Here is a 19,667-nt window from a genome sequence, read left to right as displayed (position 1 = left end):
CTGCTTGGGTAGACCTTGGATGAGCGGCTCCACGGCGCAGATCCGACCGTTCTTGGAATCATGAATATTAATAAGATTTTTCGCTATTGAATAAAAGTAGACATGAGTATTATGTATGGTATCTTCAATTCTTCAAATGTAAGTTCTGTGATATTATTTTCATTTCGGAGCGTATACTCAATCTATTGTCATCATATTTTCTACATTTTATTTCTATTTGAATCGGCTTATTGGATGTTAATGTTAAAATATTTTCGATGTGTATCGTTTTCACCCAAAAATACCTTACATTGTCGGTTGATAAAAGTATGCATTTAAGTGTGAATAATATATTTGGTAGACCTCCACGTTCCGCAGTCATACTATGAACTAAATAAATAAAGTATTATGAACAAAGATTACTGATTCTTCAAACACATTGCAGTACGTATACAGCACGAATACGGGAACTTAAACGCAATCTAACACTACAAATGTTACTTACATTGTTCTGGACATACAAACTAAGGAAAAGAGGTCAAAGTTTCAATCATTATCTCTTTAAAATGTATATTTATTTTAGAAATGTAACTTTATACGTCAGATTGACAGATTTGAAAAATATACAGGAAAAAAGCGTTTAAAGTAACTAACGTAATAAATAACTTAAAATAAATAAAATGTTTGATTAGATTGATAAGAAAAAGGCGTTCTTTCTAAAATGGGCCCAAGTGAAACTCGTCCTCAAGGAACCATTTTTGGTTAAAGCATGTAACAATTGTAAGTCTATAAAGTTCATAAATATGTATTATATTAATTACATCGATATTTATGTATTATATACCTATACGAGTATATATATGATGATTAAAATAAATAAATAAAAATTGAAAAACTTGAGGATCACCAAAGAAATTATTATAACGACATTGCAAGGTCATTTATGTGCGGAATTCGCTAATATTAAGTAAATAAATAAAAAATTCTATATATTTTCTTTTATTTTTCTGAAATGATTTAAAGGTCCAATAGCACTGGTTTTGTCTCCTTAGCACATTTCAGCATAGAACGTAAAAGTTTAATGAAACCAGTATCTTTTGGTTTCTCTAAGCCGCGCTGGACACGATTCTTCATTACAGCAACAAACTCCCGATTGCTCAGTTGATTATCATCTGGAAAATGAAAAGAGATTAGTTTCGATATTTGAATGCTTTTGAGAATCTAATTACTGTTGTCATCGAAAATGGCAAAGACAACTTCGATCACGTGATCAGATAAATCGACCATGGCTACGGTCTTGGCAACGTGTTTTAGTGTCGCTTGATCGATTGAGGCACCGGCGATGTGGTAAAAAGTTAACGCCGTATCGACATCGTTGATATTATTCAGGAAGTGAAAGAAATCCAGGTAATCAGCTTTGGATATGCCAGTACTATTGTTTTTGAAGTGACGTTTGACACGCTTCACTTTCCTATGCTTCTTTTTCAATGGATATCCAGCATAAGCCAACATTAGTTCCGCAAAATCGGCCTCAGATATTCTACCATTTTCGTCGGGCTGTTTGCGTTGAAACTCCAGCGATAAGATCTCACGTTGTAATTGATATTGGAAGTTCAAAAATCTCTCGATTGTAAGTTTTTGGTCCAGATTTTTTCCGAAGAAATAAGTGGTAAGTGCTGAGTTCACGCCCTAATAATAGAGAATAAAACTTAAATTAATTGTTTTAAATAAAAAAAGTATTTAAAAGAAAATTTATCTTTAGCGTTTAAATAAAAATAAAATTGATATATGTTTTAATATTACACAGATGAGGGCATTGGGAAAGCTTATGTAGGAGAAGCGTGAATATTAAAAATGAATTAATTCAACTAGTATTGCCACACTGTTTTATAGTTTTTTATATATTATATATATATTTATTTTATTTATATATATTTATATTTTATTTATATATATATATTTTTATTTAGTAATTTTATTTTGGAAAATCGGGTTAGGAAACTTGCCTTATTGTAAGGGAACTTGCTTGAATTGCCTTTCTTAAGAACAGCGGTTTCTTCCTACCGAGAAGAATATTTTGTGTTTAGTGTGTTAATAATAAATTTACTTAATTAATCAATTCAACGGTATACCAGGTGTATACTTAAGTTTTTTCCAATTTAACTTAGAGATTTTAACTTAGAGCCGAAGACTCCAATTTAACTTAGAGCCGAAGACTAGCGTCTTTGTTTCATCATTCAGTGATTAGGTCTGAAAAAGAGCATTGCTATTTTAATTAATCTAAAGAAAAACGCAGTTGAAAGTCGTCGTTTGCTGGTGGAATAATATAGTGACAACACTCCAACGATTAGAATATGTTATAAATGGTCTCGACTTTTTACAAGTGGTGATTTCTATGTGAAAGACAGTAAGCTTTTGGGTTTTGGTTGACGACAAAAGTGCGAAGACAAACAATTGCAGGTGTTATTAGATGATGACCCAACAGCAATTGGCAGAAGCATTAAATGTGTCACAAGAAATAATCAGCAGACGTTTGGGTGCAATGGAAGATCAATAAACTTGGTAAATGAGTCCCACATGGTTTGAATGAACGTGAAATGGAAAATCACGAAGTCAATTGTGAAATGCTGCTTTAATACAATGACAGAATTACTTTTGCGTCGAATTATGACGGATGACAAAAATAAATTTTTTTTGAAAGCACAAAGTGGAGAAAGTCGTGAGTTTGACCTGGCGAAGCCGATGCTTCAATACTAAGGACGAAATGCTTCGGCAAGAAAACCATGTTTTGTGTCTGGTGGATCCACAGCGGTATTGTCTATTATGAACTCTTGAATTCCACCGAAACCGTTCGTGTACAACGCCATCGTCAACAAATGATATTTTAAATCACATATTGATCGAAAAATGACCGGAATGGCAATGACTTCTGCATCGCAAAGTGATTTTGTAAATGCGCCGTCTCAAATAACAAAATCAGTGAAATACACATCCCTTCGCACCTGATGTACTCCCTAGACGTGGCTATCATCTCTTCGCATCAATCTGCACGCGCTCGCAAAGCAGCACTTCAGCAATTTCAAGGTAGTTGGAAAATGGCTCGACGAATAATTTACCGTGTGGCATGGTATTATCTTGAAAATACGTTCTTCTTTATTAGAAAAAAATGACAAAAACGTATGCATAAACCTGGTATATGAACTGAAATATGGGTACAGGCAATATTGTCATATGCAGTGAAAAGAAATATTAGAAATTAAGAGTGAAATATTGAATTGATACCTCAAAGTTTTAAACATGGAGTGTTTGGTAGCTGGGGCTGTAACATAGGTAGGTACCTAGGTTTTTGAGTTGTAGTTGAGAGAGATGAATTGCAGAGTGAAATAAGTATCACAGTAGACAAGTGATTCCGGGACATAAAGCTCTTAGTTCTTAAGACAGAACTGGCAGCAAACAAGTTATATCAATACATATACTAAATCCGGTATGGCAATACTAATTTAATTTTGATCTAACTGATCATTAGATTTTTGCTGTGTAAAGTTTTGCTCAGCAAAGTTCTAATTTCACTCTTTATGAGTTCGAATTCACTATGATTTGCAGCTTATGAAATATCTAGAAAAATTTATTTATATTTATTTAAAAAAAAATTATATTACAAAAGAAATTTTATAAAAATATAAGTAAAACACGATTGATTATACCTTCGAGGACTATGAGTAAATTGTTGTCGGTAAGTGTTATTTATATATTTACATATATATATTTATTATTTATATAATAAGAATAGAAATAGAAAAGCAAAGACATAGAAAGTACAAACAATTAGTGAGTTTAATCAGTCGATTAGTAATAAAATGTCTACGGTACAGCAAAAAGTAAATGATTACATCCGCCGTGTGAGCAGCGCCTTATCGCGATTTCTGATTTCTAGAATTACTATTTCTATTCATCAAGACTTTCCAACTGATTCCCGAACCATATATCAAGGAAATCGCTGAAATTTGAAAGCGATCCTGACACAGGTATTTACAAATATTGCTTTCCCAGAACTTTATCATTTACTTTTTGTGTTTACTTCTAAAATAATTAATACTTTATATAAATACATAAGCCACACATGCACACAGACATACAAGTACGAGCACATTGAGACACACAGTATCAAACATAGATCGATCGGCAGTATTTAAATAATTTCAAAGCAAAAAGTCTGTACTTTGCCGGCATTCACTCTTCAGCGTTTGTTTTACCTTAAAGGTGTTGCCAGTGTTCGCATGGTCACGATGTCGACTGCCAATGCTTGTCTGCTGACGTATTAGTGTAGCTACCATCTCAAACTCTTCACAGTCAACGTCCCCATCTCCATTCAGGTCAAACATTTGAAAAGCAATTTCAAAATGGCGACGAGAGGCTGAAAAGATGACAAAATTAAAACAGATTAAAACAGAAATAAAAAATATTAAGTAATTAAAAGAATTTCGAAAGATCAATCCAACCAATAGATCTGCATAATAGAAGTCAACAAAAAATATCACAAACATTTCAGCAGAACTCACGTTGTTTTTGTTGTAGTCCGCGGTGATGTGTGAAATAGATAACATGAAAAGAATCACCTGACGAATACATGGGTTAGGATGTGTACGGGTAATGATTGTAGGAGAGCAGAGGGAATTATTAGGGACTGGGATGGATTAAGAATTTATATCAACCACGATCAAGATGAAGAAATCTAGCCGCTTCTATGAGACGGATCTAAAGGTCGATTGCACTAAGGTGTGTGTGCGCGTTGAAGCAGAAGAACAGATGGTCAATGATTAATAATTACAATAATGCATCTTAAATAAACAAAAATTTTTTTATAAAACAGAGTTGACCTTTAATATGATTGGAGAACTTATACATTAGAAACCCTACAACTCACATTAAGGAAACCTTTCGGATTCTCGAGAGCGAATGTAAAGATTGTATACATTCGTTACTGATAACCGAGTAGTATTTATAACTTCTGTCCGAGCTCCACGGTTAGTAAGCATATTGACATATCGATTTTCTTAAAAACAGGGGAACTATTTGAAACACTAAGATGAGCTTGCTAGGAGAGGGTAATATTTCTTTGTTCAAAAGAAAGAAGCCAAAAATCAAAGACTATACTGACACAACATGCTGATACTGACACCCCTAACAGCCTATATATTCTATAACCTAAGGCTTATTTGAATCTAATGAAGAACATCTTAAGAACTATTAAGAGGTTAAACTATCACTTAAATAAACTGAGAATTGACTCTAATTGGATCTGCTGATATTGTGAAAAGAAAAAGAAAACGCAAACTAAACTATGAGGCACCGAACACTGATATAAAAAACGCCAAAACAATTAGTGAATACATGTACATCTAATAATAATTCAAGATTCGGTAATATCATACACATACTATAATTAATTGAATAAGTAGAATTTAGAGAATCATCTGTTTAAGCTCGTATAGAGGTTACAATAGATGTTAAAGTCACTTAATAATACACTCGACTAAGCTGAGAAATGAAAACATTTTAAATAATTGACTCGCCATCGTAGGTTTATAGATCCTTGTCAAAATCTTATAAAGTGTTTTATTGTATTGACTTTTGTTTGTTACTACTTGAGGACACGATATGATAATTGGAAAACTTGTCATTCCACTAGTTTTATATTTTCAAATATTTTTTTTTTAGTAAAGTAGAAATGGAAATGTATTTTTGATTGATTAGTTAATATTATTAGATCCTCACAAAATTGAGCTTTAGCCGTTTTCGTGAAATTTAAATTCTAGAATTTATTGATGTTATAGTCAACTCTGCTATTGAAACTTGTACTCATATACTTAGTGGTTATCTGACTTTGGTTTCCGTCAGGAAGAGAGTAGTTGGTCGAGAGGAGAGTACTGGACTGCGACTGCCTAACCCAACCATTTGATATCAGGAAATCATGAATGGGATACATATTGACTTTCATGCGAAGTGCAGTGTCTTATTTTGGTTCAGGTCAGTTACTAGCAGAATAACAAACACAACAACAAAATGTTATTATTTATTCATTGAATTTTTGACTGATCACACAGCTGTTTCGAATATTGCCAAATATTCATCATAAGTGGACTTGGATTATTTCTTATATTAAATTTTTCGTAAATAATTTCTTGAGACTTGAAGTACCAAGGGTTGAGCTCGTACCCTACCAAATTTGAAGCTCAGAGTCAGTGTTAATTAACCAACTGACCCAAAGTCTTACTTGACTTGCATGTTCGAGCTTGGAGTTTTGTTAATTTGCTGTGAAAGTTCATCAACAAATTTACTTGCTGTGTTATATTAGAGCGAAATCATAAACCAGCTGTAGAATAATTAATATTGACTTTTCCATTTGATATTACGTCTAATAACTCCAATAAAGAAGTTATTAAATTGAATATTTGCTTTTGGTGAAGGGAATCCAGAGTTAAGTAAATTATTTGAATCTCACTACTGATAAATGTGTCATCCACATAAAGTAATACACTCTGACATCAGGAGCAAACTTTGCGTTGCATAGTTGAGAGAACAGACTTACTGGGGGAAGGTTAGAGGAATAGAAGAGGATACGTCACACATTGAGTTTCAATCGGTGTTTCATTTCTGTTTGGCAGTAAAACGCCTGCGTGAAAATTTTTTCTCCATATTAAATAAGGAAAAGTACGCGTCAGGATATCGAACACAACCACATAGACTTCCACAATCACTGTTGCTGTTGCTTCTGCTTGTGCTTGTGCTGAATTGCTCTGGCGGCGGGTAAAAGTTTTGGAATCTTAGTGAAGATTCGCAGTTGTTAGCATCGCCTATTGGCGTAAAGGCAATCGCGGGAGTGAAAACGATTCTGAAGCATTAACAGGCGGCAAAGTGAGTTTCAAAAAAAAAAAAAAAAAAAAAAAAAAAAAAAAAAAAAAAAACAAGAAAATAAATAAATAAATGGAAATACAAATCATGAAACTTAGAAATGAAATTAAAAATCTTTAAACTTAATTAAAAACAAAGAAATTATTTACATATAAAGGAAAGGCAACAGGGTGATTCTTAATTATTCTTAATTATTGGCGCTCTGATGAATGTGTCCATAGGCGATGATGTGTAAATTTTGATTTACATTTTCTTAAAAGACAAATAAAAAATCTGAAATAAATTATTAAAATCCTTTGTGAATAGGGTTTTTAGTTGCATTGCCTCGAATTGTGTTTGCAGTTCTTCAGCAAATTTCTGAAAACTAATTTTCGAATGTCAAGTATTTCATTGCAAAACTCATCAAAGTTTTCATATGAAATCCATCTATCCATCCCACTTCGTTCGATTTATTTAACTTTGATTTGCGAATGATATGCGCACAACTTCACGCGAGTGCAGGTGAGCGTGTGTGTGCGTCGAGTACAAGACTCGGGATATTCAACAAGGTGTTTTGCTTGCCACCCCGTTTTTCGGCTACCTACGTCATCAAATGGTGCCGCTGTTTGCCATTTGGAAGAGTGTAGAGTGCAAAACTGTATGTGGGGGAGTTGAAGAATAAACCACTTGAATTCGACAAAAGCAATGACCTATTTGAAAAGGAATGCTTTCATGTATGAATATCTGTTTATGATTTCGGACAAAGGAGATGGGGATGAGGATGGGGAATTTAATATAATTCATTACCAAAATAGACACACGTACTTACTGCAAACATACATATATCCTGGCACTTGCTAATGGTACTTCACATAGAAAACTACTTCAGAAGCCTAAGTTTTATGCGTGTTTTCACGCGAACTCCCACGATAGTTTCTGTAAAAGAAATGTGTGGGAAACGGAAAGTTCGGAGCAAAAAGTTCATTAGAAGTAAATGTACTTCGCGCCTACTTGTTTACTCAATACAAGACTGACAAAACATTAACTGACATATTAATAAACCATATACGAGTATAAAAGAAATTTCATTTCAACGACTCTTTTTTTTAAAATTAATTTTTTTTTTGGTACGCTTTTTAGTGTTGAAGAGGAGAAGTTAAAATCGTCAGTAAAAAAAAAACTAGAGGGAGAATGTTTCTAAGTTAAGAACTAAAGAAACTATAATTTTGATAGTGCTGAAAACATATACGCACAACAGTGAACGCTGTTCAATCCTCCTCCTTTAGTCCAGCGGGACTAAAGGTGTGGCGTTAAGCACGACAATGCTCATACGCCTTCGATATGGTAGACGTCTGCAGAATTCACTGAAGGTTGTTGCATGTGTGCTCCTTGCGGCATTCTACATAACGTTTTTGTTTCGGGAATCCATAAATGCTTATGAACAGAACAAGGAAAAAACGATATTGGAGAGCAATGTGATTGCGAATGGAAAGCGCCGAGAAGTAAGTTTAATAATGCAATAAAACATTTTCAATATTGACATTCATTGCGAAAGAGGAAGGTATTATATGTATGATAGTCTCAGTCAAAACAGTAGAATTAAATTTATTTTCACAAAACTTACGAAGAATTTTACTTACAATCAAAAAATACTGTCATAAAAAGAAAGAAATTATTTTGTTCCATAAACTTAATAGAAAACTATTCTGTTAAACCTGTTAGAAATCATAGGGACCCAAACGACTTGAGTTTTATTTGCTTTAATGCATTTTTATGTAATTATAATATTTATTTTCGACACTAAAAATCTGTTAAGTAACCACTGCATTGGAAACATCAAAAATCATTATTATAGTTCAATCTCTATCTAAAGTAGCAGTGCTGCTATAATAGATCGTATAGAACAGAGACATTAACCTCTAACTCTACCTGAAAATCAAGTTACAAATCACTAATCAATAAAAAAACAATGTAACAACTCCTTATCCACATTTTTTTTACAACGATTAACCTCTATTAACCGGGTGCTCTCCTAACTGTGCAATGTTACTTATGCTCAATTTTTACTTTTTATAAAAAATATGTTGTTTTAAATAGACAGAATTGCTGGTCTCATCAGTACACCCTTAATAGAGCTCTCACTTTATGTAAAGCATAGTAGCAAGTACTGTCCTTGCCAGTTACAAGTAAGCACCAAACAAATTATAACAACTAAGCATATATACGATTTTTTCTGATTCTTAAGATTTACAGGAGAGAAAACGTCATTTGTTTTATATCATCATAGTCGTTAAACTCTATTCCAAGTTCTGCTGAATTATGCGTTTATTCAGGAACGTTAAAGAACCTTCAGAGACTCATTAAAGAACTTAAAAGAAACTATAATGAACTTATAAATTCTCATTAGAGAGCTTATCAATGTTAATTAAAGAGTTTATACATTTTTATTAAAGAGCTTATAAAGGTTGTCTAAAGAACTTAAAAGAATTTAGGAATGATCAGTAAAGAATTTAAAACAAACTATAAAGGTTCATCAAAAAGCTTTAGAAAACTTATAAAGGTTTATTAAAGAGCTTTAAAGAATACTTAAAGGTTTATTAAATAACTTATAAATGTTCAGAAGTTATAAAGGTTCATGCTGTAATTAAATTGAATTGATGTAGCAAAGAACTTTCATAAATCTAAGAAAGCTCGGAAATATCTTAAAGGAACATTAAAATTTTTATGGATTTTGTCCTTAGACTTGTCTTAATTCAGGGCCTAGTAACTTAATATATTAAATTTATTATTATTAACTGCTAACTGCTAACACCTGACACAAGAATTTAGTATTTAGGCATAAAATTGCCATAGTTGAGATGAGTAAATCGAGCGCGTATATATGTTATAAATATTTTCAGAAGATTCACATCTTTGCACCAATTTTCAATTAGAAAGTTATATGTCATTAGCAAGCACTCCTAAATAAATATTAAAAGAGCAAAACGAAGATAGTTTAATTTGAAGCTAGAAGAAAGTATGAACTATATTAGCCTTTTAATGCATACATAATAGTAATAATCAGTTAGATGTGAAGTTTTAGCACCACTAGGAAATTATATGAACTAAATTTTGCAGTGTACATTTTTAAAACTTTTTATTTTGATTGCAGTATGAAAAAGGACCAAAATCAAGTAAACATTTCTTACGCCAACAACGACTGCACAAACTACAACAATACAGAACCAATCAAACTTCGTCTCTCTCTCAAACAATCAAACCCACACAACTAACAACGCTCAATCCTGTTTATGACTACTCCGAAGAAATCCACAGTGCCACCGAAAAAGAGTTGGAACAGCGACGAGAGCATTTAAATAAAGTTTGCAAACGTTATAATTTACAATCTAACTACCCACCGAATCCTTGGGAGTTTTTCATTTCTCCCGGACACAATATAGTCTGGTGCAATGTTTTCAAAGCAGCGAGCAGCACTTGGATGTATTACTTTAATGTTTTGGGTAAGTTTTATCACTATATATCCACTGCAGATCATACTCATCTGCAATACAGAGGTTCTATAGACTTTTTAGATGATTTCAGAGAGTTTTGATGCCATGTTAACAATTATAGCATTAATATTCCTTTAAGTAAAATTTGTTATATTTTCTTCTTAGGTGGCTATGACATAAGATTCCTCCAACGTACCGAATCACAACCACTGGAGTTGGCCAGAAAACGTTTTCCTCGACCGGAAATCAATGAGTTACTTGACGTCTTACCTTCATCATTATCATTTCTCTTTGTACGTAACCCATTTGAACGCATTGTTTCAGCATATCGCAACAAACTGGAAGGTGGACGTAATCCATACTATAAAACTTTAGGTCAAAAGGTCATACACCAATACCGAAAATCTGCAATACCAGGCCTTCGCCCGAAATCTGGACCAACTTTTGAAGAATTTTTAAAGTTTCTTATCAACGAACATAAGCAGAAGAAACGCTTCGATGAGCATTGGGCACCTATTTACAGCTTTTGTACGCCTTGTAGTATTAATTTTACAATTATCGGTAAGGTTGAAACCTTCAAGAGGGACTCCGAATATATAATACGACAGGCTGGTTTAGAATCACTTTTACTAGGCAAATTACCCAAACATAAATTACGCAAAATTGGCAATCAAGCATCTGGCATAAAAACGGATGCACTCCTTGAAAGGTAAATATATTTTCATATCAAAGTAATTTTCCACTCATCTTCGACATTAACTTTAATTGTCATGATTAAAGATATTTTTCCGAAATCAATCGTAAGACGTTGGATCAATTGCTGGATATTTATCGTCTAGATTTCGAACTTTTCAACTACAATTTCAGTAAATATTATGACGTTGTACAAGATCTACCAACTTCAATAGAATCAAACACAATGTCATCAATACAGGAGGTAAAGGCAGACTTAAACCTGAGAAACGCGGACCAAGTGGAACTGACGAAGACGATTACTTCGACGGGTGCAAGTTCACAATAACGAAACCAACGTATTAGAGAACTATTTCGTGATACCTTCGATATTTTTAAACTCATGATATCTTCACATACGCGTTCATATAAATATAACATATTTTGGATAGTTTGTTCATCATCTCACCAGTATTTCACTGCATGCATACATACATACATACATATATATATAGTTATATTAAACCCCAAGTACCTTAAAGAATAGCTTATAAAGAAGAGTCTTGAATATTCGTAAGTTAAGCCAAAAGTTTGCCAAATTTTTATCCATTAAGTTTAAGTACGAACTCACTTTGAAAGTGGAAAGCACATACATGCCTTCAGTTGTCAGATAAACAGAGTTACTTCTGCCACGAACTTCGAAAATTGGGGATGATTTGATTGTTAAGATCTGGTATAGCTAGGATGACTAATTTGTTAAAAAAATACCTATTCTATTCTGACTTCTAGAAGCTGTTCTAAAGAAGTAAAGGGATCCTTTAAGTGTCTTAAAAGACACATGTGGGGAACAAGTAATATAAAATTTTAGATTCGAGTTCGTGTTATACCTGATTTTATATATAAAAGATTTTAAGTTAGTTTATTAACAAAAGAAATATTGCATTTATTTTTTTTTTGGGTTCTTAACTCAGAAGCTTCGTAGTTAGTTTAAAGAATTTATTAAATTTATTTTTACAGAAGAGCACCTATAAAGCATATTTATATTAAAATTTTATAGAGCACACATTTAATGACGATCTCAAGAAGGGCAAGATTTCTAGGTAGATTTTCTCTCTTGAGGTCCATTTAATATATATATTTATATACACATCTACTTTAAGGGCCAAATTTTTGATTGTTTATTAACTTTTTTGAGCGGAAGAGACAGGACGGAATACATGTATGAGTGGAATTTTATAAAACAACAAAAAAAAAACAAAAATAAAATAAAATTAACCGATTTTGTGAATATGGGAACTTAACGCTACTCTAATCATTAAACGAATATATTTACAGATAATCTATACGGGCAAGTATTTGCGTTCATGTTTATGAGTATTTAAAAAAAAACCTTATAACCAATGGAAAATTTTGATGTGATGTTTTGAAATATACATTGTTTAAATATATACAAAATATAAATAATCTTGTTTGATTGCTACTAATGGTTAGGCAAAACAATCTGAAATGTGGACATAATTCATTCTATAAAACTTTAAACCGAAAATTCATACAGCAATATAAAAAATACTGGAATCTTGGCCCTAAAAGCTGGACTAACTATTGCCGAACATAAGCAATAAAAAAGCGTTTATGATCATTAACCAATGAAGAGAACCTATGCTTTTCTTTGAGGAAGCGATGATAAAAGAGAAAAAACGAAATATGGAAATAAAAGACGATCTGAATAATTTCAATGAACTATAAAGAGTTATAAAATTAGACAAACGCATAATGAGGTAATATTTTTGTAACTAAACCAAAACTATTGAACAGAAATCCACCTGTTATTCCCATTCCTTAGCATTTTATGATCTCTCATAATAACCTATAATGGCTTGAGTATGGATTTTGCTTGTTTGGGTTTCTCTGAGATTGACAAAACCCATCGAAGGTTTAAAACAACAATGATAAAAATTAATCAAGTCTTTAATAATATTCGAATCATTCCTTAAAGTCTATTAGAATGATATTATATCTATATGAAAGCCATAAAAATTATAATTATAACTTGTTTAGTTTTACAGATTTATAGAATATTCAAATTATTTCTTACAGTCTATCAGACTGACATTATATGTTATTTATGGTATATGAAAGCCATAAAAATTATAATTATAACTTACTGAGTTTTACAGTATTACCTTCAAACAGAACAATACATACGATTTAGCATATATTATTAGGACAAATGTATTGAAGGAACGACTGATTAAACGAAAATAAAGTAAGTGGTAAAAATAACATAAAACGGTATAGTACGCAGATTCCAAGAGCTGTGGAATTTATATCCTTAGTAACTGGTTCATAACTATAAAGTCCCATTTATCTTCAAAGGATGCAATGCAGAAACACAAAATAGTAATTGGATTGTCATATGTGTTCAGGGGAATGATGAAATTTTGATAAAATTTCTGACCGGTACGTAGCTGTAGACTTATACCCAGCTATTTATATAAGCAGTACGAAGCAATGAACTTAATTATGGATTAAAGTCTTAACTTAATTATGGATTGTCTACATTGGGCATTATTTCGTCGACTTTCTAAAAAATATTGTTCGATCTTAATTAAAAGCTTGGGTTTGTGAATTAATATTTTACGATTGCAAATATATATCGTATATTATATTCTAATAATATTCAGTGATAATGTATATTTAACAATTATTAAAATTTTTTGTTGTTAAACCGAAATAATTTGACGGCAAAAACATATTCTAATATGGAATTTTGCTGATCATTTAAAACAGTTTAAATTCATAGCAGATACCTTAAAACGTCCATTAAACGAACACTTTAAAATAATTCGTTTAAGAGAGATTTCAGTGTACACATATATAATACACCCAACTCTTTTTTTACACTGTAAATACGTTCCTCAGAAATCCGTGTAAAAAAAAACCGTGTAAAAAAATGCCAAGTGTCAAACAAGACAGTGATTTTGAGACCGTACTTGATTAAAAATTTTTACCAAAAAAATTTTTTTTTTCAACCGTGTAACTTCAAATCCGTGTAAAAAGAAAAGAGTTGGGTGTATATAAAAAAAAGTAAATACAAAATCTTTATATAGCATACTTACTCGAAAGCACAGTCAACAAAAAGATATAGTCAGAGAAAGTGATTAGTCCGGAAGAGCCAAGTTTATAAAATATGCTGTTCTTTTCCAATTGAAGGTTTAAAGCTTCAGCGACCGACTAAAAAACAAGAAAGAACTAATTTAAATATTTATTTTGTATTTTTTAATAAAATAAACTGTATTTGGGGTATAAAGTATGTGGGAACAGTATAAAAATCTCTAAGCCCATGTCTATTCTAGTTAATGATAAAAAATTAAATGTCGCTTCAAATGTCATATAGTTAAATATTGATTATTGTAATAACTAAGATAAAAAAGTATTTGAGTATATTTGTTATGGACAGCTAAAGACATTATAGGACGTGTGCGAGTTAGGCTAAGTTGATGCTAAACCAAATGGGAGATTTTTTGGGATTTTTTGCACTGCACACATTTTGCCATTCATCAACACGTATCGACACATCAATACATTATCGACACAACTTAGAATTTCCCTCATTTAGAATGCAACTTAGCCTAACTCGCACACGACCATAATAACAAAAAATGTACCCATATACATTATGTGTTACATTAGCTTTAGTTACAATATATTGTGGCATCAATTTTTGATGGTATATAAATAAGTTGAACTATAACATAATACTACGAACAAATATATATCATTCACATTCGCTGTAAGGTACTCATTTATGTATCATAGATACATCAACAACCATTTCAATAGTGCTACCATTATCAAGTATAAATGAAAGCTAACAGCTCTCCTTATAAATGCAATATTATATTCAAAAAACCGGTAGCACAACAACAAAGTCGTATACAAGCCTTTACTTAATATTTTTCTATTTTCTTCTCTTCTTCTTTTCTCCACTTCAATCTATGTTAGGTTCAATTAATATCCACTCACCCACTCATCTATATCTTATCCCAAACAATCCTTCTTGTCTTCACTCTATCAACCCCGAACTAAATCCTAAAACATGTATTTGTATTTGAAATTCCTTTCTTATTTTCTGATACATACATCTCCAGGTGTAATAATATGATCTTTGAGGCGTAGGTCAACGCGTTTCTGGAACCTATATGAAGTCTTCAATTGCAGAAACTAATTTTAAATTGCGTTTGTTTAAAAAGAAAAAAAACCAAATCATATAAGTAAGGAAGTTGATTTTAAATATTTACTGAAATATAAGATGTAAAAGTATTCTAAACCACAAGAAACCCTCAGTAAAACGCATCGTATATCTTTAAAACTCATACATACATTTAGTAAAACAAATGTCTTTTTATTTAATGTTCAATATGCTTTTGAATGGGTTAAGAATTTAGTTAGCTCAAAATTGATTTTGTTTGAAAGATGCTTCGTCACTTCTGCAGAAGATCTTTATGGAAGGGTATCAAAGATACCTTCCTACATTATGTTAGGTTTGAAACAACGCGAAAATTACAATACAATACAATCATGTTTTCAATAAAGGCATAATAATTACGTCAATAAAATGACTTCATTAATCAAAAAAACAACAGCATTTATATATACAAAAAATATAAATTATGTCCAGTTTTTTAAAATCGCTTATGTGAATAAAATAAAAAATTGTGAATTAGTTTTTATCAGAGTTTGTATTTGCGTACCCATGAGCGGCTCATTTTGACTCATTCTGCTCACGGCTCATGAGCCGGCAAAAAACTCTTTTCATACGATGGCTCACGCTCACGAGCGAGCCCAACTACAGAGCTCACTCTCACGAGCGCGCCCAACTACAGAGCTCACGCTCACGAGCAAGAGCCGTCATTAAGTTATAAATGGGTTCACGCTCGTGAGCAAGAGTATGAGCTGCAGCTCATGAGATCTCATACGCCCAATTTAAGATTTTATTATTTTTTTTTTGTGAAAACATATCATTAAAAAAGATTTAAAATATTAATAATCTTGAACTAACTATAATATGGAAATAATCAAAGTTCTTAAAATAAACAATAAATATATTTGTATTGTTTATTTGTGGAAAATAATAATATTTTATAAATTTGTTTTTCAAATTCAAATTATTGTTTCATTATATTGTTTTAATATACCTAAATAATAATAAGCTAAGTTAATTTCAAATTATATATTTTCACATATAACGTTTATAAAAATAAATAAAGCAAATAAACTAATAAATCGCTTTTTATTAAACAGTTGAGCTCGTGAGCTCTCGGCTCGTGAGACCTCATGAGCGGCTCTTCAATATGAGCAACTTGAAGGCTCACGCTGGTGAGCAGCTCTTCAATATGAGCCAATTTTGGACTCACGCTTATCAGCCAATTTTGGGCTCACATAAGAATTAGCTCTTGCTCATGAGCCTGACCTGCTCATAAGTGAGCAAATACGAACCCTGGTTTTTATTTTTATTTTCAAATGGCCCTCTATATAAATATATCGCCGTCCTTTCGAAGTTCGTTTGACTCCTTCGTTATGATGGAGCATTATTACAACTGCATTTGGAACCACATAAGGCTCTTATTTAAACCAGAATCTGTTCACAAATTCAGTTTTAAATAATGAACAATGAATTTAACAATAACAATAAATTATTTTATTCACATAAGCATTTTGGAAAAACAGAAACATTTGAAAAGTAAACTCACAACTACTCTCACATATAAATTATTTTATTTTCTTTTCATACCTTTGGATCGTACCGCCGATACTGATCAAGGCCCAAACCTATAAGAGAAAAAAAATTAGTGCTTTGTTTTTTTTATTGTATTTATGTTAGTAGAAATAAATGGGGTTGTTATGCTAGACAGACATACCCTCTGGTTGCTTCATTCCGGGTGTCATGCTAGTGAGAAAATCAGTTGGTGTCATGAAAATTTCATAGCGTTCATCGGCGGTTGGAATTTGAATTGTGGCAAAGTATCGAAATACTTTGTCTGGTGTCGAAAATTGTCTAATGCGATTTTCGTATTCAATTATCTTATTTGAACGGAGACATGCATAGGAGACGAAGTTGTTAATAATAAATGCTTGCATAAATATTAGATTTAGTTAATGTTTACAAAAAGAATGAAAAAAATTGAAACAAAGGTAGGCAAAGTAAAAGACGAAAAAAATGGAAATTAAAATTCAAAAAAAAAAAGGAAAAAAAAATGAATTGAGTGAAGCCAATCTTTCTCTTTGCTTACAAGTGCGTTTTTTGGTTTGGGTTAAGAAACTTTAGTTTTATATTAAATTTTAACTTTATTCCATTTTATTGTTGTCAGATAGTATAAGCAACGTCACTATTAAGTGGGCCTTTATAAATGTGTTTTATACTCTTAAATTCGTCTTAGATTAAGTTAGACTGGCAAAAACTAAATAAAACCTTCTCAAACGCACTTAGGTTCCCTGAAAATTATGTTTAAAAAGCGTCAGTTGTGGTTAACGAAGATGTGGACTCTGCAAAGCTTTTGGTAAGTACATTAAGGTTATTGCAGAACTCTTATATTCTGTAACTGGTTTTACGTTTTAATATAGTTTTAAGTCAACTGATTATATACTCGGTGGCAGTATTTATTAGTGAATTAGGGACCTTAGTATCAAAAATTTACTTTAAAAGTTATTTCTTAACCTTCAGGTTGTTTTAAGCCTGGATAAATAGAGCGTAGGAAGTCATCGGGAGTCATACGAATTTCCGTTCCTGATTCTGAAACTAATCGTACCGTGGCAAAGTAACGAAAAATTTTGTCTGGCGTTGAGTATTGGCGTATACGGTTTTCATATTCGATGATCTTAACAATTATGTTTAAAAAAAATAAAAACGATAAATAAATTAAAAAAAATTATATGAACAAAATTAAGAACTATGTTTAAGTGAAAAGTTAATGTGGACATATGGGCTTTACCTTGCGATCGCGAAAACCTATTTTATCATTTGATTTATCCTCCTCTTCTTCGTCTTCACTTTTCTCCATATTATCAGTTAATTTAGAATTTTCGTTAACAAATTCATACCGTATATCTTGGTTAGGATGTGCCTCTTCTGTATCGACCCTTTTAAGGAAGTAACGCTTGATTCTAATAGTACGAAACCGCAATAATTGCAAGAAAACTTTATTATTTTTTAATATACTATAAAAGTACACATTTACCTTTTGTAGTCCATTAATGATAGAAATAATACAGTCATTACAGTAGCATGGAAAAATATAGTAAATCCAGGAGTTTTCTGCTTTTCATGGCCGAAGCGCTTGTGACCGCGGACATCGACGGTTTTTACAGCTGCCAATGCTTGTGGCTGCAATAGTGAAGACTGCGCTTGCCGACAAATAGCACCATATAATGGTAATTTATAGGAGCGCGAAAGCACTACACCACAATGACGCAAAATGGACATGATTTCGTTAATAATTTATTAACCTGTTGCACTTAAAAGGTTTTTTTAAATATTTTCAAAAGTTCGCATAAATACAATTTGGTTCAACGTTGACATCGAACATACATAAAAAAGAAATCGGTTTTGTTCTATTATTAAATTATATTTTATGCCAAATTTGCTTGGTAGTTTTTGCGATTTTTTCAGCTCACGTTGTTCTTTATTTATAAATAAAATCCATTGTTTTGGATATATATTTAACGCAGAATACTTCTCTTTGCGAGTTGTCAAAATTGACAGTTTATAAAAATACGTGTTCAGTGTTGTAAAATGTTCTTCTTACAGCAAATGGAATAGTGAACTTATTCAAATACCACGTTAATAAGTAAGTGCGACTTAGGCGTGATATAGACCAGGGTTGTTCAAAGCACGACCCGCAGCTAATGTTAACATTATAACCGAATTTTTATTTTTGTCGTAAACAACTATGATCGTATGTAATTGTTTCTGCGGTCCTCCACTCTGTACAGTGATTTGTATTGGCCTGCGATCGCATATGGTCTGGACAACCCGGATATAGCCGATGCTACATGTATGCAAACCAAGTATGTCGTGGTACATGTATGTGGTAAAATTAAACTTTGTTTGAAAGTGTATAGCAAAACGCATACTGGGTCTGCATACTTGGAGTATATACATGTAGCATCGTTTATATAATGCTTTATTAAGCAAATTTCATTAACTATACAAAGAGCTTCCGTGCTTCTTCTCTTACCTTAGAATATATTAAACAATTTTTTACTAAAATAAAAATTGCAACATTGGAAATGATCGAAATTTAACATATTTCACACATGAAATAAAATTTATACGTAAACAATCAAAAAATCGAAACAAATAAGACGAAGGAATTTTTTTAAACATTTGTTTTTTATAAATAAAGCAAATAATTTATATATAAATATATAAAAAAAGTTCATGTGTCGAATATATATTTCGTATCATTATAAAATATCATATATTATTTAATAGAAAATATTTATTTAATATCTTATTAATTTAAGATAAAACAAAAAAAATTATCTTGAATGCGTGTGTGATCGTAGAACTGTGGGAAGAAATTCTTCTTCAATTAAAACAGTAAAACAGGTTACATGGTACCCTTCATGTTA

The 19,667-nt window shown here is 31.7% G+C and overlaps 2 protein-coding genes across 3 annotated transcripts; one reads left to right on the top strand and one right to left on the bottom strand.

The window, feature by feature from the left end:
• Positions 1 to 540: 540 nt before the first annotated feature.
• LOC119687780 (calcium uptake protein 1 homolog, mitochondrial) lies at positions 541 to 18,800 on the bottom strand. Of its 2 annotated transcripts, none has more exons than XM_038102267.1 (8): positions 18,272 to 18,800; positions 18,026 to 18,197; positions 16,955 to 17,117; positions 16,828 to 16,865; positions 14,153 to 14,267; positions 4,233 to 4,393; positions 1,209 to 1,668; positions 541 to 1,151 (listed from the first exon to the last, which is right to left on the bottom strand). In XM_038102267.1, the coding sequence occupies exons 1-8, from the start codon at positions 18,514 to 18,516 to the stop codon at positions 997 to 999; spliced, it is 1,509 nt and encodes a 502-aa protein (XP_037958195.1). In that variant the 5' UTR covers positions 18,517 to 18,800; the 3' UTR covers positions 541 to 996. The 2 variants fall into 2 exon arrangements, with proteins under 2 accessions (XP_037958195.1, XP_037958196.1); XM_038102268.1 differs by lacking the exon at positions 16,955 to 17,117 and adding an exon at positions 17,752 to 17,911 and having other exon boundaries at positions 18,272 to 18,799.
• Positions 6,566 to 11,917, top strand: LOC119687782 (carbohydrate sulfotransferase 11). The gene is made up of 5 exons (XM_038102269.1): positions 6,566 to 6,894; positions 8,011 to 8,372; positions 10,022 to 10,370; positions 10,527 to 11,070; positions 11,142 to 11,917. The coding sequence occupies exons 2-5, from the start codon at positions 8,193 to 8,195 to the stop codon at positions 11,380 to 11,382; spliced, it is 1,314 nt and encodes a 437-aa protein (XP_037958197.1). The 5' UTR covers positions 6,566 to 6,894; positions 8,011 to 8,192; the 3' UTR covers positions 11,383 to 11,917.
• Positions 18,801 to 19,667: the final 867 nt, after the last annotated feature.

The sequence above is a fragment of the Teleopsis dalmanni genome, chromosome X, assembly GCF_002237135.1.
Source record: "Teleopsis dalmanni isolate 2A chromosome X, ASM223713v2, whole genome shotgun sequence".
NCBI lineage: Eukaryota > Metazoa > Arthropoda > Insecta > Diptera > Diopsidae > Teleopsis > Teleopsis dalmanni.
Note: the sequence above shows the minus strand (reverse complement) of the source record. Positions and strands in the feature narration are given on the sequence as shown.